Source organism: Solanum tuberosum, unplaced genomic scaffold (assembly GCF_000226075.1).
Source record: "Solanum tuberosum cultivar DM 1-3 516 R44 unplaced genomic scaffold, SolTub_3.0 scf00454, whole genome shotgun sequence".
Classification (NCBI taxonomy): Eukaryota; Viridiplantae; Streptophyta; class Magnoliopsida; order Solanales; family Solanaceae; genus Solanum; species Solanum tuberosum.
Window position 1 is genome coordinate 134,917 of NW_006239370.1, and position 27,591 is coordinate 162,507.

Consider the following 27,591-nt stretch of genomic DNA (forward strand, 5'->3'; position numbering starts at 1 on the left):
ATAGGAAATGGGTAATTGTGGTCTTGGTTTATCAGGCCAAAGTTCAGTTTAGTCCTCATGAAGGCCGACTACACACATTAAACTTTTTATTGAAAGAAATGTGTTGTTGTTGACCTCCACTACAAATGTAATGGATTCTTAATGATTGGACTGGACTATGTGATTGCCAAGAGCAATTTTAAGGAAATTTTTATTTCTTTTTACTCAATCTTTTTTTGGAGAGAATACACTATATTGTTATGATATTTGAAATTCTGTCTTTCTTAAACTATAAAACAAAACCCACCAAAATAACCTGCACTAGCATAACACAAGGATGATGCATGGTTTAGAAGCGAAAAATCCACTAATTTATTAATTCTTTTGGAGACCAAAAGGCACATTAAATTAATTTGGAGTTACATATGCCACTGGGATATTATGAGAACCAATTTTGAAATTTTTCAATGACAGGATGACCAAATGTGTAATTATCTATCAAATAAATGTATATGAATACCCACAGTTTGAAGGACATATTTTCAACAAGCAAATACACAACAAGAAGTTGATTTTCCCTCACTACAGGTTCCAAAAATAAAAACATAATAGCACAAACATCTAAGAATAACAGCAAATGAATGTACATAAACCTGAAATTTCTCGACAAATTTGACATGGTTGTTGCATCATTTCCCTTCTCCTGAATTGAAAAAACCCTGGAAAAGTTGCTTGGGGGAGAAAATTGTGAAAAGGTGGTGATCTGACCATCACTTTCACTAGCAGTCTCTGCAGCTGCTGCTCCAAGTGCAATTGCAGCAGCAACTGAGTCAGCAGCATAATGATCATCAAGATGGCAGATAATCCACTCAATTGTTTTTTTAACTTCAGAAGCCTGGACTAAGTGCGCCTGCATTCACTAAAAGAAAAATATCAAGTTACATCATACCAAAATTAAATAACAAAAAGAAAGAAAAAAAGGGCAAAAACTAGATTGGTAAAGCAATCTAGTTTGGGAAGTAAGGGTATAATTACCAATTCGTAAACACCAACCAAAGAATCCCCTGCAAAGTTAGGGTCCTTCGGTTGGGTGTACAACAGCTTTAAGAGAAAATATCTTTGAAATGAAATGTTTTACAGGAACAACTATCTTAATCATTTAGGTCTTTAGTTCAAATTCAAGCTATAGTAAATTTTGGCAGCTATGATGGTAGTGAAGAGGTAGTGAGGGGTGAGGTGATAGTGGTACCTGACAAAAAGAGTACAGAATAGTTGGTTGGACTATGATGAAGTGAGTCATTGTCGAAAAGACTTCTACTTATAGATGGCACTAGTTGTTTCTTTCAAGACATTTTCAAGATAACTACACACCTTAAAGGGGATCATATTCATGCCCCAAGAAATGAAGTTGTAAGAAGAAAACTCAGAAAGTTAAATTGTAACAACTTTAAAACATCATAATCAATACTAGACGCAATAAGATATGCATTTGGCCTATAAAGCAGAGAAATTCTAACTCACACAGTTCAACTTATCCAGAAATCAATATAAGCAACCATCAACCACCAAATCAACTACTCCCTCCGTCCCATTTTATATGATGTACTTTGATTTGGCACAAACTTTAAGAAAAATGGAAAGACTTAAAGCGTGTGGTCCAAAATGAATGATAGAAATTTGTGTGGTTGTAAATCATTTCATTAAGGGTAAAAAAGACATTTTATAGGCAAATTGTTACTTAAAATAGAAATGTGTCATTCTTTTTGGGACTGACTAAAAAGGAAAGTAAGTCATATAAATTGGGACAGAGGGAGTACAAATTAAGAGTCTGAACCAGATGAGGATCTCAGGTACTTATCATTGGTTAGAACAAATTAACAACTCAAGCATTGATCCAAAGGGTCTAGGGATCTTATTAACATTGCAATAGAATCCTTTTAAGAATATATATTGCATGAAAATGAACTTTATATGCTTGATTGGTGGGTTTGTTCCACAATAACTAAAGGAGTTCCTTTATATGTCAAAAAGTGTAAAAAGAAAAGCAACATCACCTGATTCAAGCACAAATCGAAATAAACAGAGAAAGGTATGGCAAGTACACATTACCTGCACTATCATGAAAATTGCCTTCAAAAGTTGAACAAAACTTTCTGGTGCCAGGCTTCTCAATCTACTGGCAAGAGATGAGCTCCCACCTAAGTCAGAAGATACATGAAATCAAAAACCAAAGCATCAATCCCCCCTTCCCCTAACTGTGCAGACCAAAATGAATCAGCCTCATTAGCACCATTTGATTTCTAATTAAAAGAAAAAGGAAATAAACCCTTTTCCTATTGAAAATCTATGTTTCTCGAATACTCCGAAATTGCCACAAGATCATGTCGGGTCCTTCACAAAAAAGTGCATTTTTGGAGGATCTTACACGGGTGGGACGCATCTTTAGAGGATCCGCACAATATAGTTGAAAAAATTTACTTTTCTATCAAGCTCTTCTCGTCAAAGTCAAGTAGCTGTGATATATTAAATTGTTAACCCACCATCTGTATCAGCTACTCGCTCTCCAGCAACAAAATCTGAATCCGAAGGTTGAGCAACCAGAACACGAAGCAGCTCTTCAACTGCTGTTTTAATGGCTGTTTTCATGTCAGCTGTAAGAGTGTCACGATATATTCTCAACACAGCAGGGAGTTTTGCCTGGAATTTATAAAATTCAAACATGAAAATGCTCGTACAAAAATTTCTGTGTAAAACTCCAAATGCTCAAAAACATTCATGAAAATAGATCAATAAGTTATTTATTATTTGATGAAATAAGAAATTCCTATGATGGCATCAAGAGGATGCAGAATTACCGAAGATATAAGTTAGCTCCAAAACGCACTAGTTAAAGTTCCAGGGAGCTAACAAAATCCAAAAAGTGTTCAGGGGAATTTACAGGGGAGAGCTTGCACCAACTATAGAGTAGAATACATTTAGACTTGAGTACTGAAATTTGAAGTTGATAAACCATTAAAATATCTGTTGTTCCTTTCTTTCCATACTACACAGAAAATACGTGCTGGAATTGTATTCCAGATTTTCTTGATGGGTTTACCAGCTATCCTTGAGCACCAGACCTCCACTGCTTCTTTAGGAAAATAGATCCATAAATTATACCCATTAAAGAAGACCAGAGTATAATATTTTCTAGTTCACATATAATGAAACTTGATGGCTCTCATGATAATGAGCCTAGTTGACGATAAGTAATCATACAAACACACAAAGACAGGGAGAAAACTATGGAACGAATGGGGACGAAAGGTTTACATAACCTCTATCCACTATATCATCCTAGGCAGTTTTCAGCCCCTTCCTTCTTATGCCAACCTACTTCTAATTTGGTAACTAAATAAAATTAATCTTCACTTATACTCGTCGAACTAATAAACCCATCTCCATCTTTTAGTCTAGCAGTTGTACATTGTTGTATGCTCCATTTAAAACAGTTATGTTTTAACAACAAAAGATTAAGAGTTTGGCAGATTCCAACTTTAATCTCCATCTATCCAGAGGCTTTCACCGTTTCTAATATCCTCTATGTTATTCTTTATGTTCAGAGCTCCTTCGCATCTGATTCCTACCTTTTACCTTATGACCTACATAACTCGATACTTCACCTAACATGCTAGAGTAACAATTTAACACTTCTCAATATGATATCATCCAGATTTCTACACACATTTTTGCTTCATCAAAATTACCCGAGATTCTAAGGGAGTATAAATTGAAGTGGCATGTGTGAGTCGTCGGAAGACACTGAACAATGACCTAGTCACCTAGATCATGATATGACACTGAATAGTCATCACCTCGAGGAAATTGAGATCAACCCAAAACTTCAATAACACAGATAAGCAATGATGCCACAGATTAACCAGAGAGAAAACTCACAGTTCTAAGTAATCCAATAACAAATGGAAGAAGCCGGTCACGGAAATTTGAGGTTTCTTCTTCATCCAATTTAGCCTGCAATATTTCAAAATCAATTTAGTTTGATCTGTTGCAAGTTGCCTAAGGCAGTAAGGCACAGCAGTGGAGAGCATTGCTATAGTAGGCATTAATACCACAACTTTCTTATCGACCGATATATTGAAATTCAGGATGATATAAAGAGGACACATGTAAACCCTCCGCTCCCATCTACCCCCACTTATTTGGATTATTGAAAAACAGAAAATATATAAACTACAATTAGAATCAAGCATGTAGCACGTTTTGAACAGCCGCTGTGTAGGATTCCTTCATCTTCCGACTAGAGTTTTATAAAGACTCAAAACACCTGTTCTTTATGCAAACTACTGGGTACTGTATCTTTAACAAAAGTGAGACAAGCTTTCCAGTCTAACATACAGAACGAAAATAATCTGCAGCAATAACATCAAAATACAAAATATACAAGTTAGCCCTTACTTCATGGCCTTCTCCATTAATTGCAATGGTTGCCCGTGCTTTAAATTTTGATGTAATTGCCGCATCCATGTTGCCAGTTTCTTGTATGGTTATACGCAAAAATTCTGCTGAAAGAATGCTACAAGATTGAATCTGGTAAGTGACAATTCTAAAGAATGATATATTGTACCTTTTTTACAAGGAAAAGTATGCCAAAAGGTGATTCAAGGGAATACTAGCATAATAGATCCGCTCACCAAGTGCTTGGGAAAACAAGAAATAAAGAAGCAGTAGGTACAACTTTCAATTCTGAATAGAAACAGATGGGCAAATTAATTATGCAAAGGATGGTTATATCCTGAACTTAGTTTATTTGTTGGATAAACTATTGAATCCTATCTTGGAAGCACAAGCACCTCAATAAGAACATATCAAGAGATAAATGCACCAAATTTTACAATGGAAGATGCAACTTTTCTTAGAAAAATTGCAAAAACCATAATAAAATGAAGTCAGAAAATCCAAGAAATTGATTAACAATCTAACTCGAATAGACTAACCTATTGATAGAATCAATTGAAGTAGCTAATTCATCACGAAGGTGTCGAAAGCAATGTAGACCAGCCAGTTCATCTCCATCCTATCAAGAAGTAAATCATTTGACAGTTAGAACATCTTCCATCATAAGCATTTGCAATGTTCAAAATCCATAGATAAATTTTAGTGATAGTTACCAATATATACCATTAGACCATCTAGTTTACCGAACAGGGCCGAAGTATACACTACATATACACTCGGTTGTATAACGTGTGTATATGTACGTATATTATATGTATGTGGGTGAATACGGATGTATATTATATGTAGAGGTATGTATATTAGTATAAAGTATACACTACCTATACACTGTGAACATAATTTGTAAACTAGATAGGGGTGGGCATAAACACCGAAAAACCGAAAAACCGAACCGAACCGAATTATTTTGGTAATTCGGTTTCGGTATTTCGGTTTTCGGTTCGGTATTCGGTATATGGTTTTGTATTTTTCGGTATTTCGGTTCGGTTTTCGGTATGTGATTTTTGTGTAATTCGGTATTTCGGTTTTTCGGTTTACCGAAATATATTATATTATAATATATATTAATATTATATTAATTATTAATATTAAAAAATAAATATTATAATTTAAAATTAAAAACAAAAGTTTGTCTTTTCAAACATTTCAACTTTACAAACCCACTTCCTAAAAGGCAAAAATTACCGTTCCCACTTCCCACGTCTAGTCATCTACAGACTATAGCAGCGTCGACCGTTCCGGTGACTAGCAGCCGCCAATCGACCAGCAGGCAGCCGCAACACAACAACGACCGGTAAATTTCAATGTTATAACAAGGCTAAATTTCAATGTTAACGACAATTTATTATTTTGAATCATACAATAATTTGAAAAACAGAGTAAAATAAGCAAAAAGAAATAAACATTAATAAAATAAACAAAAAAATTATAAAATTTTAAAAAGCCCACTAAGCAGGCCCATAACAAAAAAACCGAATTAACAAAAACCGAACCGAAATAACAAAAACCGAACCGAAATAATAAAAACCGAACCGAACCGAATTATTTCGGTTCGGTGTTCGGTACACGTTGTACAAGAACCGAAAACCGAAAAAACCGAAAAAAAAACCCGAAACCGAACCGAAATACCGAATGCCCAGCCCTAAAACTAGATGGTGGCTCAAAGGTATTGGGCTGTAATTTTCTCTAATTTTTTATGTAATTTAGCAATTTAAGCCAACAATAAAAATCAAAGCATCATAAACTGAACGGATTTCCGAAGTTTGATGTATTGCTGCTTCGAAAGGATAGAAAGAGATTGAGAGAGAGAAAAGGTACAACCTCAATGAAATCCAAGAAGAATCTAGAGTGAGATAGTCAATATATAGAAAAGGCTAAGAATGGAATTGAACACGAATTCACATACCAATAAATGTTGCAAGTCATCTGTAACATCTAAAGCTCCAGCACAATCTGCAGACGCAACTAGCTGTATAAAATAGCTGTTAGATAAATACCATGAAGTTGAAAATATCACTTTCAATAGCTTAAGGATAAGTCTGAACAAAGATGAAGAGCTAACTCGGATTAATATTGAGAAAGGTAACAGTGTATTCATCAACCCAAACGTTGTGCTGAAATCCATAATTACATATCCAGAAGTACAACCTGTCCTTGTTCTTCTTACAAGGATTCTAAATACTGTAATAAAAAGGCAAATCACACACAAAACATGAAAATCAAGGATAAGTCTGAACACAGATGAAGAGCTAACTCGGATTAATATTGAGAAAGGTAACAGTGTATTCATCAACCAAAGGTTGTGCTGAAATCCATAATTACACATCCAGAAGTACAACCTGTCCTTGTTCTTCATACAAGGATTCAAAATACTGTAATAAAAAGGCAAATCACACACCAAAACATGAAAATCAGAATAGAAGAATACTTGGTAGTAATCACTCCTCTGTTATGATGTCAATAGACAAATGGAGTAGCATCCCAAATTTCTCATGCCAAAAAACATTAAAATTACCAAAAAGCAAAAATTCAAATGGCTGTCACATGGCGACCTGGTAAAAGATGACCATTGCTTGTCCATGCAAGCATGAAAACATAAGGGTAAATATCTTAAAATTTTGAATGATACGAGGAGTGAGATACAGATAAAATCTTCAACCTCGCACTAAACCATCCAAATGGAATACCTATAGTGAATTTTCACTTGGCTTAAGAAAACCCTCTTCTCGTAATTGACACAAGGAGTCAAACTAGTGGTTGCGGTGTGTTAAGGCACGTCGGGTTCCCGTATGCTCTTCCTGCAGGCCCGAACTAAAGAATTCAGGATTTATATATGTTTCAGGCATGTGAGAGATAAAATGATACCCCTGTTCCAACATTTCCTTCTTCATCCAGGTCTCCTGAGTTCTTTTTTACCTTTTATTCAAGACCCAACACACATACGTTTAGTTGGCCAATAGAACCTCCTCAGTTAACCGCTCAAGGAACAAACATAGCAATCGGTTTTTTCCACTTTGAATACATTAGAATCTTTTTATCCCAGTGAACATCCTGCTTCCTTCGCAGAACCACGGTTCTCATTCTTCTACTAAGTTGTACCTAAATTCAATGCTCTGTGTATACGATATTCACCTTTCCTTCACACGTTCTTTCCTTCCTTTGCAAACGTTCGTTCACACAAACCAAAAAGTGAAAAGAGGGAACAACACCTATTAGCAGCTACTTATGAACTAATCTCAGGAAGTACAATACAACTCCATGTTTGATATACAATACATCAGCACTTTTTAACAGAAGTCCAAAAGTCCCAAAATAATCTAGCTATCAAAGCATCACACAAATAAGATATATGTTTGCTCCTTTGTTTCATTGCCTTTTGGAGTGATGTGGATTGGTCATAAACCTTAGAAGATTGTATTCCCTCAAATATACCTTCTGAATCAACAACAGGGAGCAATAATACTGGAAGTCAGAGATAATCAAGGATCAAAGCTCAATTTTACGAGAATGTTCAATGACTGGGAAATGGAAAGGTTGATAGACTTCTAACATAACATTGAACAGTTCAAGGAATTTTCTACCAAGGTAGCGAGATTAGTGTGGCTGAAGGACAAGTAGGGGAGATTCTCAGTCAAATCTGCCTTTAGATGCAACAGCAAAACAAGTCCTCAAGTTGGTTCCTGCCCTTGGAAGATGATCTGGAAAGTTAAGATCCCTTACAAGGTGGCATGTTTTCTCTGGTTGATGGCCAGGCAAGCTGTATTAACATAAGACAAACTGATGAAAAGGGTCTTCATCTATGTTCCAAATGTTTTTTTTTTGTGAATCTGAAGCTGAGACCATATTCAACTTTTCTTACACTGTAAAGTGACAGAACAGGTTTGGCAGTTCTACATCAAGTTGAGAGGGCTCAGACGGACCATGCCAAGGAACATCAGAAGTTCTGGCTTGCTGGAACAGATGGAAGATTGTCCCAGCTTGTATCTGGTGGTCAATATGGAAGGAGAGAAACCAGAGATGTTATGAAGATAAGAGTAACACTTTCCAGAAACTGAAAATGAATTGTTTAGTGTTTTATCTATTTTTGGTGTATTCATGAATTTCCCAAAGAGGCAGAGAACATTTCTAGTATCTTAGGTTGTTCAAGAGGTTAGGTGGTAGGTTTTGCTTCCTTTAGCTACTACTTGTAACTAATACTGAAAGTACACCTCTGGTGTAGCTTCCGTTGTTGATAATAGAGATGTTAACTTCTCAACCAAAAAAAAAAAACACGACGCTAAGGGGTCATTTGGTAGAAAGAGTGATAATGCAGGGATTAGTAATGCAGGGATTAGTAATGCAGGGATTAGCAATGCAGGGATTAGCAATGTAGGGATTAGTAATGCAGGGATTATTATTTTTTTGAAACTAGTAACATTTGTATTTCATTTAGTACTTAGGTAGTACTGAAAAACCATATTTACAAAAGCAGAAAGGAAGTATAATCTATCCAAAAACTGAACCAAATCTAAATGGATCCTAAAACATCTATGATTGACTCAGTTTCATTGGAGTAGACATTTGTACACCAAAAGCAGAACAACAAAATACACTTAAGCTTTACTTCCTACAAGTTGTTGTTCCTATTCTCAAAACATCTCTCGTTTCTCTCCCTCCATATAGTCCACCAAGTACTAGCAGGGATCATCCTCCATCTTTCTCTGTTTGTAGCCCCAACTCCACCATCTCCCAACTGAACAGAGTCTCATCAATCTTGCTAGGCATACACCAAGATATGCCTCTGAGATTAAGGAAAATCTGCCACAACTGCTCAGTAAAGTTGCAATGTAAAAAGAGATGTCTCACTGTCTCATTAGCCTTACCACATAAGGAACATCTGTTGCATAGAGAGATTCCTTAATTGGCCACATTATCCAATGTCAAAACTGCTTCATTGGCTAGTAGCCATGTAAAGCATGCCACTTTGTGTGGCACTTTGATCCTCCAGATTTGCTTCCAAGGCCATTTGAAGTCTTGAATGCCACCAGAACTTATCTGTTTTTATCAAGTGTTTGGTTCATTATTTCCAACCTAATCTTGTGTGTGGTTTAAGACTCTACATGAAGCTTATTTCCAATTATACCCTTGAATTATCATGTGATTTTTTATTTTATGTATAGCATTTTGACATATTTTCATGTTCATTCCGTTGGTGAGCTTCAGTGCATTCCATTGGCCAATATTACTCATCACATTATCCTATCCCCTCAAATATGACTATTTCGAGAAATGAATTGTTATAGAGGGATCTGGGAATTAAATAACCATACAAGATAAGTGCAATGAGCAAATGCAGAAGGCCAGACGACTCAGGCTCGCTTAAATTAGTTGAATTACTGGTATTGTCAAAAGGTTGCAGATACCACCATTTTGGCATGTCGAATTTCATATTTAATTCAAAACCAATGGAACTAACACATGATATCAAGAGGAGGCTAAAAAAAGAGGAGGCTGGAAAACAATTCACATGGTCCATCCTGTGTTTCTTTACCAATTCTGAAGAGTGTATAAAGAAATTGAGGGGCAGTTCAGTCATTTTGTTGCCTTATCCAAGGCTTATTAAACATGGTATTAGTAATCCCTAGGTATCCTTGGTATTAGATAAGACCACATATGGTGTATTAAGTTATCCATGTATTAGGTGGGTTTGAGTTGAAATGTGCTACCAAACATTGTATTGGATGGATTAAATTTTAGTCCAAGGACTACTTTAATTAATACATCCTACCAAACGACTCCTAAGAGACAAGTATTGTCTCTTCCAAGCCAAGTAGCCAACAACTTCCTCTCGCATTTTTTCCATTCCCTTCCAGATTGCAATAGAGCTTGCCTTAAGCACCCAAAGGAAGGCCAAGGTATGTAGTAGGAAGAGAACTGATGCCACACAACCTAAAATATCAGCAAGGAACTGAAGATTAGGACCTCGTTTATAGGGAAGAGATGATTCTGTTAGAAGTTCACATGCAGCCCAGAAACCAACTCAAAAACCGACAGTATAATTCTTAAATAGAGCACTTGATCAGTCATAGCCCTCTTGTCTAAGAACCTTATGTGAAGAGAAAAATCCATGTGGATAGCATTGATAAGCCAAAAATTTCGACCGTGGAGATCATCAACTGTAGAAATCATCTTTTATACATAGGTCCCCTAAAAAATGGGGAGGCCTTGGAATTAAAGATTTAAAGGTCTTTAATAAAGCTTTATTGGGCAAATGGCTTTGGAGGTTTGGGGTGGAGGTACAAGCTTAGCGGATGGGGGTGATAGTTGATAAATATGGCATTGCGGAAGAGTGGTGGAGAACTAGAGAGATCATTTTGCCTTTAGGTTGTGGTTTGTAGAGAAATATCATGAAGGGATAGGATTATTTTTTGAAAAATATCTCATTCAAGGTCAAAGAGAATAATATTGGGGATAGGGCTGGTGTAGGGACATTTTAGGGTTTGTTTGGAAAACCCAGGTAATTGAAATTGGTGTAATTACTAGGGTAGTGATTACACAGCCTAGTAATTACACAATATAGTAATTACGACAACCTGTTTGTTTGCATAATGTAATAACAAGTGTAATATTTGGTTTCACAAGGGCAATTATACAAATTAAATTTATAAAATAAAATTTAATAATAGACAAATATGTGCCTTCATAAATGAAATTAAACTAGGTATTTAAGTTACATATTGTCTCTTGAAAATATGTTATTTAATAAATATATATTTTTCAAATTAATATATATGAATTTAATAGATTTATAAAACTAAAAAGCAAACATTTTGTAAGAACATCATAGATTGCATGATGTTGGACAAAAAGATCAATGTTATAAATATAATTTCATAAAATTATTCAAATGTTTGACCAAAAAAATAATCTATCAATTCTAACTGAAAAATGAATGGCATGTAATGTGAAATAGCATGTCCATACTACTAAAGGAAATAAATTGGAACTCAAAATAAACCATAAATTCAAAAAAAAAAAAAATATTAACATATTACTCTTATTTCAAATTCCAACATAACATAAAATAAGAGCATTATGGAGCTTTATGGAAGAAAATCTGATTCTAAAAGTGGGAAGTGGCAACAACTTAAAATTTTGGAGAGATGGTTGGATTAATCAAACCCCTTTGAGTGAATCATTTCCGAACCTCTTCTCCATTTGCAGCAATCCTGATGCCAAGGTATGTGATTGCTGGTACACAAGGATGGAACTTATCCTTAAGAAGACTTTTGAATGGTTGGGAAATAGAGAGAGTGGCCTCATTACTGGAAAAATTGGGGGGTACTAGCCTTGACGCAAATGCAACAGACAGGGTCATCTGGAAACACAACAAGGAGGGCAAGTTCACAGTTAACTGTGCCTATAAGAGGTAGGGAGACATGGGAGATCTAGAAGTGCTCAATATCAAAGGAAGAATATTTGGAGAGGTTTAATTCCCACAAAAGTGCAATGCTTCACCTGGTTAGTAATTAGAAAAGCATGCCTATCCCAAGGAGTCCTTCAGAAGAAAGGAAGGACACTAGTACCAAGATGTTTTCTATGTAATCTAACTGGGGAAACAAAGAGTCACCTATGCCTACATTGTAAGTTCACAGCACCGCTGTAGGAACTTTTTCTCAACATCACCAGTCAAAGTTGGGCCGTACCAGAGCACAGCTAATCTATTCAGTTGTTGGAGCAGAAGAAGGGGAAGCAAGACTCAAAAGAAATGGTGGGAATTGATACCATCATGTATATGGTGGTCTGTGTGGAGAGAAAGGAATGGAAGGAATGGAAGATGTTTTGAAGATCGATCCAATTCCATTCACAAAGGAAAATGGAATTGCTTAGTATCTTTACTTTTTTGGTGTAAACAATTATGTATAGTGGATGTAGATCAAATAGTAGAGGTGATAGGAAATTTGTAAAACATGCTCTCTTTACTCTTCTGAGAACTTCTTGTGTTAAACATGATCTCTTTATCACTAACCAAGTGATAGCAATAACAAAACAATCTCTTCTTGAGATAATATGATCGAGAATTTTGTGGCAAGATTTTCAATTGTACCATGCTCCATCTTGGATGCAGTGGACTAGTAGATTCATTTACGAGTTGTACATGTTGTTAGGAGTGTTCTTGGTTTGGTTAAATACTGATCCAAACGTAAACTGAACCAAACCAATTAAATAAACCAAATTTTATTTTGGTTTGACTTAGTTTTAATTTTTTTTTGAAACGATAGTATTTGATTTGGTATGACTTTATTAAAAACGACCCGAAGAAAAAGCCGAACCAAAGCAATAAATTATATACATAAAGTTTATAATTAAATATATTAATTTTTATAAATAATGTTAATACTTTATATATTGTTTCATGAAATGTTATTTATTTCTCAATGGCTAATGAACTTTACACCCTAAGCTTCTAATGTTATTTATTTCTCAAGGCCATGTTCTATCCATCTAGACCGAAGCCTTTCTCCTTCACAACTTCAATTGGTTTTCTCGACCTCTTCCACAAAGAAAGTCATTGTAGCACTCAATGTCCTCTTCAGATATGCTGGAACAATCTGAGTAGTAGGTTTGCCTCCACTTCTCATACTCCATGTACAAATTGTTGTAAAAAGTGACGCTTTCCCTTTGATCTCCTCCTGGTCTTCCACCAGTTCCCCAAACTTTTGGGTTCTCAATTTATTGCATCTTCTATAAGCATTTGCAATCTTGTGAAAGAACTTTATATTTTTATCACCAGCCTTTATCCACAAGAAATTGGATCTTGGGCTCCATGAAATTTCCTCCAGCTTTGCCAATTCTTGCAATTCCAACATAGTAGATATCTAAAAACAATCTATTTAATTCTATATCACTATCTCCTCCCAAAAACTTGTCGGGAGAAGTTTTACACTTGACCCATTCAAGTCTTTACTCCTCTCTCTCAATCATGTTGGTATACACTTTTGCTTCCTTATCCTCATCCCTAACTTTGGGTGTAAGCCATGTAGAGATTAACCTGGGTTTTTCATCTTTACTTCTCTTCCATGGAAGACCCACCCAAAAACAAGAAACAAGTTACATTTTTAATCCCCTAATTATAATCCAAAAAAAAATGTCCCGAGGCTTTGGTTTAGTAGTAAGAACACAGCACGTGATATGTGGATTAGGGCACATTTATGGATTCGATCCCTATTGCGTGCTAGTATTTAAGTTGGGAGGAAGGTAGAGTGGCGAGGTCATACTCCTCGAAATTTCAAACCTTTGCGCCAACTAAAGACGGGCAGAAGTCACAGGGGATTTCTCCAATATCAAAACAATTATAATCTTATATGCATCTATGTTTGGCATCTCCACCAAAAGCTTTAATATTACTGAAGTTAATGTTGACAGGACACTAAGAAAGTTCCATGTATTCTTCCATTTGATTGTCACTTTGCTTTAGTGCGTCATAGGGTCAATTTCTAAGTGCAAGATTGTATTTTTAAGAGGTTTTCTCTTTGCTCGCCTTTTTATTGTAACTACTTTGTTCTTACCTTTCTTTCATGGAAGACCTCTACTCACTTTTATTATTTTTTATATCAGAGCCTCTTCTCACTCTTTTAATTTTTAACAGGGCCTCTTTCTCACTCTTTTATTTTTTATCACGGCCTCTACTCACTCTTTCATTTCTAACCTTAAGTTGAACTACCAGGACCTACCAAATCACCATTGAGATTCAAGTTGCCACAAAGAAAAAAACAAGATTTCTAAAAGATAATGAGTTTTATTGTCATAATTTTATAACCTATCCTTAAGCTACACCTAAGAAGAAATTGTCAATCCTCTGTTTTCATACATCTATCATAAATCTATTTTTTCAAAAACTGTCAACTAGAGAGTACATATCACTAACACTATTCTAACAACATCATAAAAGAGGGTTTCCTCCAATAAGTACAACTTCTTTCTTCTATCAAAGAAGATCATAAAAACTGTTTATCCACTATCATTTTCACATAGTCTCCATGAAATTTCTCCGACTTCATCTATTCTCTAGATAATTGTTAGTGGCATTATCCATAATGTAAGCATAAGTGCAGATTGTTGGCAGAATTAAGAAACAGATATAGAACTAAAGATGTTCCGGAACCAAACATACCAAATTGAGAGTTGACAAAGCTTGCTTAACGTATATAATGAGCTTCAGCTTGTTCTGAAGAGCAACCAAATCACTCCTCTTTACATTCAGCTCCTGCAACTTTCTTGCAGGCCCCACCAAATTAGTATCCAGTAGCCTTATTGTCTCTTTCAATTCCCTGATCCTCTTACACCCTTCAACTATCTTTGTATTCAGATCCTCCAGTTGCCCTTGTGCCTCAAAAAACGAGCTTGAACGCAAAGAGATCTCCCTCACCAAATGCAGCTCCACTACATCCAAATACTGTGACAACTTTTCTTGCATAACCAAATTCTCCGCCGTAGTCCTAAATGGGCAGGCAGCTTTAAAGGTGGCACCATCCTCTAACTGAAAATCTTCTTTGAAGTACAAAGAGGGCACTTCTCGAAGACATGCGACAAGGGCATTTTCACCATTTTGATCGTCGAGGAGGCTGGATTTACTGTGCTGTTGGATATCGTGAAAACGAGCAAAAGGGTCGGAAAAGGATGTAATGTAAGGGAGAAAATCGGTTCTGGCAATATCAGATCCGGGTTTTGGAAGTGGGTTTAGTGGGGTGAATTCAGGAACGACGGGAAGGGATGAGGAATTTGATGGCCACCACCATCCATCTGATTTTCCAGCATGTGGGTTGTTAAGAATTGATGCTAAGCTTTGGTTATGGCTATTAGCATCGGATACTGATTTCGACAAATATGGTTTCTTGTTATTTTCGTACCTTCCCGATGATGGGGAAGGCTTTGAATCCATCTTTTTCAGTTATGGGTGTGATCTATACGAGAATGTGTGTAGATCTGAAGAGTAATAACTGTTGATTGTGAAGAATTGCTTTACCGTTTTTGGATCAAATGCATGGAGTGAGAGAGAGAAAGCGCTGGCTGAATGAATGAATGCTTAGGTGGATCTGCACTCTGCAAAAGGAAGGAGCCAGTCAGTGCCAGTGGGCGGGTAAGGAGGGGAAATGACTAGTATAGTTGCAAGTAGGACCTCAATCGTTTGATTTTGGACCAGCAGGTTGAAGACTATGGTTAAAAAAAGGATCCAGTTAGTTTGGGAAAAACAGAGTACCTTGCGTGTTTGGGACCAAGGAAAATTTCCAATTTTTTTATATTTGGTTGTTGTTAAATGTTTTCCAAATTAACTTGTTTACCTCAAATTTAATGAAAGTGACTTGTCTCCAAAATATAAGAAAACTTTTTTTTCAAACTTACACCTCAACTTTCAATCCTAATTCAAGTCTCGAGTATCGATTCCCGATACTAATCCGAGATTCAACTCATGATTCTTGATTTGGAGTCCGACTCCCAACCCCAACTCGAGACCCAACTCCTAGGTCCCAGGTCAGATCCCATTTTGGATGTAGAGTCCTGAGTCAAAAATTGGGGTCAAATTTCGGGTAGGGTTTCAGGGTTGGGTCCCAAATCAGGTGTCAGGATGGGTTTCGTGTCAAGTGTTGAAGTTGGATTTCATATTGAGAGTTGAGGTTGAGTCCCAAGTCAAATGTCGGATTCGGGTTTGGGTCCCAAATCGATCGATGAGGTCGTGTCGGAATCAGATCATGGTTCAAAAGTCGGGTCTCGTGGTTAGGCCCCACTTTGAAATTTATGTCCTAAATCGGGAGTTGGGGTCGATCTCGATTTAGAAGTCGGGTCATAAGTCGGATCCTAGGTCGGGAGTCAAGGTCGGGTCTCGTGTCAGATGTTGGGGTCGGGGTCGGGTGTCGGGATTAGATCCCTATTTTAAAGTTGGGTTCAGGGTCTAATACCGTGGTTGGGTCTTGGGTCAAGTCCTAGTCGGGAGTTGTGTTCGGATCTCGTGTCGAATGTCGGGGTTGTGTGTCGTGGCCAGATCATATCCATATTCAAAAGTCGGGTCCAGGATCATATGTCGAGGTTGGGTCTCAGGTTGGAAGTCAGAAATCACGAGTCGAGGTCGGGTCTTTGTTCAGAAGTCGGGTCCAGTTCGAGTGGAGGGCGTCGGGTGTCCGGTCTCATATCAGGATCGAGTATTGGGTTCAAGTTTCGAGTTGGATGTCGGGATAGAGTCCCGGATCAATCATTAGTGTCAGATGTCGTTGTCAGAGTCAGGATTGGGAGTTGAGGATCAGTTCTCCGTCGGGAGTCTTGTGTCAAATGTCGAGTTCCGGTGTCGTTGTCAGATCCCGGTTTGGAAGTCGAGTCCTGATCAAATGTCGAGGTCGGATCTCGGATAAGAAGTCGGGTCGGGCCTGTGTCGGGAGTCATTTGGGTCCTAGATCGGGAGTCGGTGTTGGGTCATGGGTCGAGAGTTGGGATCAGGTCTTCGATCGTCGAGGTAGTGTCGAAGTTGGATCATGGATCGATTATCAAGGTTGATTTTCGAGTCAGAAACTATTTTCCTAAAAAGTATTTTCTAGTCTCTAGCTTTAAATAAAAGATATTCTCTTAAGAAAAAAAAATCACTCACTATGCAAACACTAGAAAATATTTGTCACTCACAACTTGTTAGAAATCAACTTGTTTTCCAAGAAAACATTTTCTAGGATAACACTTTCATTCATACCAAACACAACTAGATGTCTTTCTTTTTCTTTTGAGACAATTTTCACTAGTTATCAATTTGCATCATCGGCTTACAAAATAGAAAAGGGGCCAAAAATATCCATCTACCTTCATTTATTGGTTAACTTTGTCTTTCGTTATATTATAAAGTCAAATATATCTCTATCATTATTAAAGTATTAAAAATACCTCTTAATTGGATGGATTCCCCCAAATGACCTGATTTCACCTAAAATTACCTAATTTGCCTAGTCTTCTCTTTTAACTCAACTAAACTAATTAAACTTGTAAGAAATTAAACTCATAACTGAATTGAAGAAATTTAACTTAATTTAACCTTCAAACAACACCTAGCAAATAAGAAAAATTCAGGTGGATAATATACCCTTGGTGTATCATATTGGTCTTCTTCGTACGATTAATCAGCAGTTAAACTTTATTTTAGCTTTAAACAGCAATCTCCCACAAGTTAAAATAGTATTGGGCCTATAACACCATGGAAATTAGTAAGCTTAACTAGAGCTTGTCGTAAGTGTTAGAGTCGTAAAATTTGCTTCTCGTACTTAGAATAAAGGGTTTAGGGGTTAAATGTCAAGGTACGACTCCCCAAGAACCAACCAAGGGTCCTTGAGGAGGACCCTAAAGTCTACCCCAAAACTGCCCAAAAAGTGACCTACGGATGGGGACCTACGAGGCGTAGGTCCATCCATGCCTCGTGGGTGAGCTTCGTAGCTCAAGCTCCCACTCAATAGGCTGCAGACCACGAACCACGCCCAACCAGGACGGGCCGTGGTCCCACCCACGGTCCGTGGGTCATGGTCATGGGTCATGCCTGCAATTCTGTCCAAGGTCGGCCAAGGTAAGGGGTAGTTTAGGTAATTTCTTTTTAGGTTAGTTTGATGTGGGGTCGTTTTATATTGGTTTAATACACCTATATAAGAGTTTTTAAGTCATTAACTAACCCATTCACTTCATAAAATCCCAAAACCCAAACCCATAACCAACTTTCCCCAAATAAACTCTCTCTAGAATTCCAAGGAAAAAGAAGAAGAAAGGAGAAGCTAGGGTTGAAGAATCAAGATTTTCTCCTCAAATTCAAGGTGAATCGTCAATAAGGTATGGTATCTCTTCATCTATGGGTAGCCTTCACCCATAAAGCCCCTTCAAAACCCCTCAATTCAAAGTTAGAAAACCCAAAAGTTAGGGTTTGACTTCAATCTCATGGGTTCCTTTCAAATTCATTTTAAATGATTGAATTATGTTTTTTTATGGATATATTGATGATTTTATATGATTTTAAGTTGAATTCTTCAAGAATCCATGAATTCCCCTAATTTCTCAAATTGGATCTTAAAGTGTGGGTATTGATTGATGCAAATAGAATGATATAGAATTATGAATGTTATGAATTGATTGCTTTAATCATGTTATTGTCTATGCCTAATGTAGTAATTGTAGGTGTGTTGATTGAATGTGATCTATGGTCCTTGAATGGCAAATTACGAGATTTATGTATGATCATGATGTTTATGTACATGCTTTATGAATCCTTTGAGAATAAAGTGATTATGACTATGATGTAATGGTGGTGTTGTTGAAAGGCTATTCTCACATACACACTTATGAATGAAGTTTCTATGATTATGATAATGATGATGTGTTGATTGAAAGGCTATTCTCAATTATACACTTATGAATGATGATGACATGTTGTGAAAGGTTTTCTCACAATATGGGGATTCTTAGGTGAAAGGTTATTTTCACCTATTGAATCTATAAGCTATCTTATGAATGATGTTGGGTTGAGATGGATATTGATAGAGATGGAAACTCATATGTGAGTTGAGGCGGGGTTTCTAGTAACAATCTCTTGAGATGGATGCCCATACATGAGTTGAGGTGGGGTATCTAGTAGCAATCTTACTATCCCATTTCTCCCATAATAATGAACTAAAGTAATAAAAATGTTAAGTACTCCGTGGGGAATAATGTCAAGCACCGAGTGGATATTGATTGAGATGGGCGGGGATTCTAGTAGCAATCTCTTGAGATGGATGCCCATATGTGAGTTGAGGTGGGATATCTATTAACAATCTCCTTATCCCATAAATTATGTGCCCTCATAGGTTATTAGCTAGTGGATCCACCTAAGCTAAATGTTACCGGTCCTACCTTAGGCAAGTAAACCACCCTTTTCGATCTGGGTAACACCAGATTCCATGATTTGCTCACATGGTCTATGTCGGTTAAGGCTTACCCCCACAATGAATGATTATGAACTATGGCTTCTCAAGAATGCACTACTAAGTGTGGGTGGGAGTATGGGACTTCATCCATGCATTGCACAAGTAGGCTTTGAGAGTAGTTATGGTGTGTTTTTAATGTTATAATGTTTTATGAAATATGCTTATGATGATGCTACTAAGTATGTTGATATGTAGGCTAATTTGTAATGAAGTATGCTTAGTGTGGATTGTTGCTAAGAGTTGATTTCCTTGATATGATTTAATAAATGTGAAGGTTTCTTTGTCTATAAGTATTAACTAAAGATGAGATCAAAGAATGGTAATTATGATTATGGTGGCCTAAAAGTGGTACTTAGTATAGATGGGATTATGGGATCTTTATCTATGCATTGCACAAGTATAACTTAGGGTCACTCATGAGATGGTTCTCTTATGCTATGATAGCATGAACAAGAATATGAATTATGAACTATAGTTACTCAAGAAGCTTTCCTTAGTGTGGGTAGGATTATGGGATCTTATTCATGCATTGCACAAGGATGCTTTGAGTTTATTATGGTATGTTTCCATTATGATATGATGATCTATATATTGAATATGCTTGTGACTTATGTTTTTATACTAAAGTGCATGATGATTCTCAACTTGGTAAATGTATGTTTTTCAACTAAAATGTCTTTTTAGCATGTTTTAAAGGTTTTTATGCATGGTTATCATACTTAGTGCATTTTTGTACTAACCCATATTTTCTACATTTTTTCCAAAGTGTAGGGTTTGGCGATGTTGACTTACATCCTCGTGGCTAGGTCCATAGTAGATGTCATGCCCCGAGCCTACACCCTGGGAGAGACTGGCACTCGAGAACCATTGTGGGCCCCAAGCGAACCCTTGGCCTGGCTTACTTAACTCAGCGTAAGACTCTATGCATATTTACAATGACCAAAAGCATTATACTCACTTGAATAACAAAATACTAAGAATGCTTAAAAGTCAAACATTCAACTTGGCCAAAATGGCAACTCAAGTCTTAACATATGAAATGATAAAGTCAATTAAAAGACTAAAGAACTAACATTTGACTGTCTATGAAGCCTCTAAAATAACTGAGATGGATGTCGAGACAAACCCCACGACATTCTAATGAACTAACAAAGTAACTAAAAGCAATAAAATGAGTCATCTGGAATGCAAGGAGGCTCACCAACTTACTCTGGAGTGCTCACAACGATGCGCTAGATGTCGATCCTAGTTACCTGTGTCTGCATCATAATAAGATGCAGGCAAATTGGCATCATTACATTGAATGTACGAGTATGCGAGTTGGAATGCTAAACACAACATAGGCTTGACAAGAATCTGAAGAACTTACCTGGCTCAACATAACTGAACTCATTTCAATATAAAGCAGTTTAAAACAAGTGCAATATAAAGAAAAGTTGTTTAAAACATGATGTCAACTCTGTGTGTATGCAAAGATACATATAACTCTAAAATATATGTAAAAAATATAATAAACTGTGTATATAAGAATACAATTACTTCTGTGAGAGTTTCTCTAACTGTTAACCATCACGTAAGAGCTATTGTGATGATACAGCGTTTTGCCTCACGCTGCCAGGGCCGTCCTATACCTTGCCGAAGGTATAGAATATGAACTACTAAGTGGATCCACTAGTCTATGCTAAAAAGCACTAAAGGAATCATCTAAAAAGTATGACCATTTTCTACCATGATGGCTACATGGTTTATGAGGGTTGTGAGTTGTCTGAACTCTCCCCCATATCAATGCTCAATACTACTCCCAAAAATATAATCTTAGCTCTTATGATTAGAAACATACTTCTTTTTGTGATTTGAGATTAGTGCTAAAAACTTAGCTCAAAGTCTATCTTGGAAATCAAAGTTTCCTCTCTTGCTCCATTTAGAAAACGATTACTCTTTTCTGAAAACTAACCCGAAGGCTTTTGGAAATCGAGGTTTCCATTCTTGTTTAAATGTGAAAAATATTTTAAACCCTCTGGGAATACATAGTCCCCATATAACTTTGAAGAAATGAACTTCAAACTTTACTATTTACTCTTTACTCAACTTGAACTTTAAGTCTTAAAACAAAGTTAAAACATTTGGAAAAGACTTTTGGAAAACTCTAAGAACTTCTCTTGACTTTGATCTTAACTTTCCTTGAATTGGATTATGGATTCAAGGTTCTGGATCTCATGTTTATGGATGATTTCATGATGTTTATATGTACCTAAGAGTGTTGGAATCAACTAGAAATCATAGATACATTACTACGGAACTAGTATGAAAAAATGGGGGACGAATGGGAAGAACTGGCGTCCCTGGCACTTTGAGAGGCGCAGGGCGCTAGCCTTGAAACTTCAAAGAGCTGGGTGGGGCACTCTGGCTGGCGCAGAGCCCCTAGACCCAAACTTCAGAGATTGTTTTGGGGCGCGGCGCCCCAACCCCTTTACCCAGTTTTTTTACGAATTTCCTCCTTCGTTTTTCAACTCTAAACCCTCTAAATTTGATTGGTTCTTTCCCCAAACACTTAGAATCATCAATACCCTCAATATACATCAGATTCTACTCGAAAAACACAACTAATAACATGAATCAATCTCAAGAAAACTCCAATCAACACTGAAACTCCACTCAAGAACTCAAAGATTTACTTTCAAATCTAATAACTTCATTGAAATTGAATCATGATTGGCGCGTGGGTAAACTAACCCAATGCAATGTGATCTCACATAACTTTTAGGGATCACCCCCGACCAAATCCATAAGCTAAACTCGACGATTTTGACGAATCTTGCTTCTCTTCTCCTTTCTCCTCTTCTTTTCTCTTTTCTCCAAGCCCTAGCGTATTTTGGTAAAAGCGTAAACTGATCTAATTCTGATTAGACCCTAAATTAATTACCAAAAACGAAATAAAATGATTGGGCAAGGAAAAGGCCAAACTACCCTTTCAAAATCCGGATTGGACTTTCCTTATTCCAACAACCCAACTTCTAAAGGGTATAACTCACTCATACGAACTCGGAATAGCACAAACTCAGCGGTGTTGGAAAGATAATTCCAAGAGTTTTCCTAAGATATCTGGAAGTACCTATAAATCATCATGAGCTAGAAGTTATGGCCGTGAAGTTGACCAAAAACTCACTTTTTCCTAACTTAACAAAATTTCCATATTTTCATTCATTCCAAAAAATGACTATTTCCAACTATTAGCTTCTTCCTAGTTATTTCAAATTGTGATATGTTACAGTAGATCAAGAAGAGAACTTATGGTGTGTCATCATAGCATTCGAGGGCTTGACCACCATGTCCTTTAAATCCTTCTTTTATGTTTTAGACTTTTGTATGGGTTGCGTCCCAAAGTTTTAGTTTCAATGGTTATAGATGGTTTGAGACAAAAGTGTAAACTTCCGCTTGTTTTTATAAAAGACTTCGATTGTATGGTTAAAGTTTTTAAATTTCCGCACCATTTTCCTATTATCTTATGTTATGATATGCTAAGAGGTTTTTATGAGGCTTTTCGGAGTCTTGTACACTGTGTCACATCTAGGGGGTACTCCTGGGTCATGACAGGGTCGTGAATAAACTATTCAGTCCACCAAATTTGTTTTCCAAGGATTCCATAGATTGTGATCAAAATTTTCATTTAAAAAATACCTCTTAATTGGATGGATTTCCCCAAATCAACCTTAATTTCCTGATTTTACTTATAATCATCTGATTTACTTGGTCGCCTCTTTTAACTCGATCCACGCAACTAATTAAACCCACAAGAACTAAAATCCATAACCTCCAAACAACATCCAACAATTGAGGAAAAATTAGGTGAATAATATGTCTTTGTTGTAGCATGTCGATCTTCTTGGTACAGTTAATTACAAGTTGAACTTGATTTTAACTTTAAACAACAATCGCTCACAAGTTAAAACAATATTAGACCGTGAATGACATATTCAGTCCACCAAATTTCTTTTTCAGAGATTCAACGTTGGTGATTGGGATTTTCATTTCAAAATGATTTAACCAAAGAAAACCTCTAATATATAGTGCAAACAACAAACCAACTCAGATTTACAACACCCTAGTCACTAATATTTTGAGTACATATTCTTTTCAACAATAAATTTGAAAACTTTGTTTCAAGCTTCAAGCTCCTTTAGTGTAGCTTTTCAGCTCAAATAATTAAACTCAAGTATCTCAAAGTGTTCATTCACTAATTTTTGCTTCGAGCTTAAGCTTGAATCATCTTCAACAATGAACCCAAAGCCTGCATATTTGTACTGCCCAAGAACTCGATAGTGAAAAGTTCAAACCTTTGAAGCAATAATAATGGCCTGACTGGATACAACCCACATTAAACTTCTCAAAATAGTAACTAAGCCAAATGTCAACCCCAAATTGTAGCTAAACTGTCACAACCCGAAATCAAGCCATGATAGTGCCTACCATAAACTCCCCAGTAAGTAAGCAAAAAGTCAATTAGTACAAGTGATGAAACACTAAAAGATAAAACTACGCGGAAGTAATAATAAGAAAAATGAGGGTTTCATAGCATAGATATGTATATAAGATACAAAATATATAGAAAGTCCCCCAAAGTGATCAAGCCAAACAAAAATATACATAAGAACCAAAACCTCGGACCTAGTGTCACTGATACAAAGCATCTAAGTACAAAAAGGGACTATATACATCATATTTTCCTAATCAAAATACAAAATACATAGACAATACAAAAAGAGAAAAAATAGTAAAACTCTAGATGCTAAGAGCTCATCACGATCCAACAGTGTCGACCTAGAAAAATCTGGAATCAACGGGGGTAGCTTGTACGAGGAGCTACACCAGAAAAGAGATGCAAACGTGTAATATGAGTACCAAAACATGAGGTACTCAGTAGGCATCATATGTCGTCCGAGCTCAGATAGAAATTATATAAATAAAAATGGCTCGATAGTGCTAAAACTATGCTTCAGCAGCTAACTAGAGACATACAAGCCACTACATACAGTGAAGATAATAAAAATAATGAACATTCGTCACCCAAAACAAGTAAATCATAATCAGAGATATAATGTCTAAGCTTACGGCCTAAGCATTTTATCTTCCAATTTAAGGCCTAAGCTTGACTTTAATTAACATTCTGAGTAAATGAGCTCGGATGATAATTTTGTCAGCGCAGTTAACTCCTGAATGTTGAGTTTGGTTCATTTGGATCCCGAAGCTTACGAGATAATTTTGAGCCCCCTTGTGGATTTTGGCTTAAAATAGAGTTGGGTGTGGAACCCATATTCTATCAAGAAGACCTTGTATGAAAGTTCTGACTGCTCCGTTGAGTCCAGAATGTTGAATTTGGTAATGTTGCATATCTCTTTTGCATGCACAGGGTTCCAAACGAATTCGGATGCCTCATTGGAGATGTCAAACTTGCCAAAAACCAGCTAATATGCATCAGCTTTTGCTAGTCAATTTGTTCTTCACGTTCGCGAGCCCCTGACCGTGATTATGGAGGTCAGTTGACCTGAGGACCACATTTGCGAAGCCCTAGCCTCGATCGCGGAGGTCTGCAGGTTTGCTCCTAGTTGCATTAGTAGGGCCTTCGCCGTGTTTACGAGGCTTACGTTCACAGCACCTTTTGCGGCGTTCGCGAGGCTCACATTTGTGGAGGCCTTCCGTGTTCGAGAAGAAGCGTGATGACTGGTCTATTTAAAGATAAGTTGTGAACCAACCTTGGTCCAAAGCTTCAAGTGGCAATTCTTGGTTGATTCTTATCGAAATTTGGTGATTCAAAGTCCCACGCATCTATAATTGTCGAGGCTACGTGGTGGAGTGATCAGGCTGCATCGAGAAACATTTGTTTGAGGTGATTTTCACGTTAAAGTTGTTGCCTCATCTCTTTTGATTGTTTAATTGGGAATTCTTTGCATGATTGTTATTTCCGTTGTTTTAGGCCTCGAACTATGTTCAATTTCGGAAAACAAGTTTGAAATATAGTTTAGGAATTCTTGACGGAGTCAGTTTCGTAAATTCAGGCGCGAGTCCCATAATTCTCGTTTGACTCTAAAATTGGTTCATTTTCGTTTTATGTGTTTTAGTGTCTAAACAACCGTACTAACGATGTGATCCTTTTTAAAAAAAAAAGAAGGTCTGAACTATTTATTATTAAACAAAAACAATACAAAAGGCCATATCAAGATCTGAACCCAAAATAAAACAACAAGAAGGCAAAAAAAGCTAAAAAGGGAAGTGAACAGAGACACTCTATACAAGAAGCTTCTATCCACCAAACTTCAATGGATTCCATCTTCATCATCTCCAATCAATCCAAGTTATTGGCAACCAATAAAACCAGTGAATTCCCAACGTGAGATCTCTCAACCAAAAGAAACTACTAATAAGGAGAAATAAGTTAAAAGTTGATCGAATTTCACCTAGACGTTCAAAGTTCTCACGAACGTCATGAAATTGGTATCAAAGAAGACTTATTCAGCTCCATTTTATCTCCATTTCTAATCAACTGTACTGTAATATTTCTCTTAAAACTAATTCAAATCTGTTGACGTAGCTTCGAAAACTTACCATTTAATCTTTTCCTCAGCAGGTTGAACCTCAAGGAGGTTGATACCACAGCTAAAGGTCCAGATCTAGAGGTTCGTCTCTTAGACTCCTACCATTTTGTTCATTTCAACTCTATCACCAGTTATCTGTGACTGTGGTATTATTCAATACCTTGATTATTTGTGTTTTGTTGTGGTGTCCATCAATTTGTAATTCCTGTTTTGGCATCTAGTAAATTGAAGGTTAGGATTTTTGTTCTTTTCCATGTTTATGATAACTTTACCTTGATGTGGGACATCTAAAATCGAATTAAATTGCTTTGGCATTATACCTGCAAAACAAAAAGCTAGGTTAACAAAATTATCCATCAAGGAATTCCCTTCTCTTAGCGTATGTTTCACCTCTACCAACTGGTTTTCCATTAGCCTCCTGGTCTTTAAAATCCTCAAAGAAATAGCCCACGGTACTTCCAAAATCCCATCAAGGATCCTGGTAAGAGTCAATGAATCAGTCTCCAAAATCAAAGGAAGCAACTGATTATTAATGCAATATTGCAAACCCATTAACAAAGCTTTGACTTCTGCTTCCAAAATAGGTTTATCTCCAGTCATTCTATATTCAGAAAAAATCTACTCCCCTTCACAATCTCTAATACAAAAAGCACTAGAACTAGGTCCAGGATTTCCTTTAGTTGACCTATCTGAGTTATATTTGTACACCCCATTGTTGGGAAATTTCCAATAAACAATTTTGCATTTTAAGATGGGTGTGTAACCTTCAAGCAATTGCACCATCTTTGTCCATCCTCTATGCAATTCTCTCAACCATGGAAATAAATAGGAAACATATCGAAATAAATTTCTATTTACCTCCAAATGCATAGCATGAATAGATTTTTTACCTCCGTGAGCAATGTTATTTCTTCTTTTTCAAATCTCCCAAATAATAAAAGCAGGAACAACTTTAACAATAGACTTCAATTTATTTGCACAATCAGCTTCCCACCATTTCTTAACTGTTTGTTGCAACTGTATAAATGGACCTTAAATGCCTGCATCATTTGAATAACTCACCCATAGCAATTGAGTTGTTGGACATGATATGAATAGATGTTCTACAATCTCTTGTACATTAGCATTACAACAACAACTATGAACCTCATCTACCATGTCTATTTTGATAAGAATTTCTCTCACTAGTGGCCTTTGTTTCCATATCCTCCAAAAGAGAAAGTTGACTTTGAAAGGAACCCTTTTGAGCCATATGTTTTTTAAATCATCTTGCACCTATTGCCCTCCGCCTTATCAGTTCTCAGAGAAATTTCTTGAGTTGTTTTGCATCCACCAGGTCTTATCCCAATCTCCAGTCCCTTCTATCACCGGGACCTCCTGAGTTAAGTGATGACAAACCTCTCCAGTGAATTCATTAGTTGTAGCAACTCTTCATTCCAGCCCCCTTGTGTCATCAAGGATTTCACCTCCTCCAAATGATCATGGTTATCAACCCCAATAGGTAAATAGTAATGAAGAGCACCAAGTTTAGTCCAGTTGTCGAACAGGAT

The 27,591-nt window shown here is 36.6% G+C and overlaps 1 protein-coding gene across 4 annotated transcripts in view; it reads right to left on the reverse strand.

Moving 5' to 3' along the window:
• Positions 1-15,678, reverse strand: part of LOC102605373 (vacuolar protein sorting-associated protein 54, chloroplastic-like) — a 40,614-nt gene extending 24,936 nt beyond the window's left edge. For 3 of the 4 annotated variants that reach the window (XM_006363582.2, XM_015303529.1, XM_006363581.2), the window contains exons 1-8: positions 14,648-15,678; positions 6,401-6,463; positions 4,974-5,053; positions 4,435-4,552; positions 3,916-3,990; positions 2,520-2,676; positions 2,089-2,177; positions 633-889 (exon numbers count right to left, since the gene is read on the reverse strand). In XM_006363582.2, the coding sequence (XP_006363644.1) occupies positions 633-889; positions 2,089-2,177; positions 2,520-2,676; positions 3,916-3,990; positions 4,435-4,552; positions 4,974-5,053; positions 6,401-6,463; positions 14,648-15,415 (1,607 nt within the window). In that variant the 5' untranslated portion in view covers positions 15,416-15,678. The remainder of the gene's footprint in view (positions 1-632; positions 890-2,088; positions 2,178-2,519; positions 2,677-3,915; positions 3,991-4,434; positions 4,553-4,973; positions 5,054-6,400; positions 6,464-14,647) is intronic. The other variant, XM_006363580.2, reaches the window with a different exon arrangement.
• Between the last annotated feature and the right edge of the window lie 11,913 nt (positions 15,679-27,591).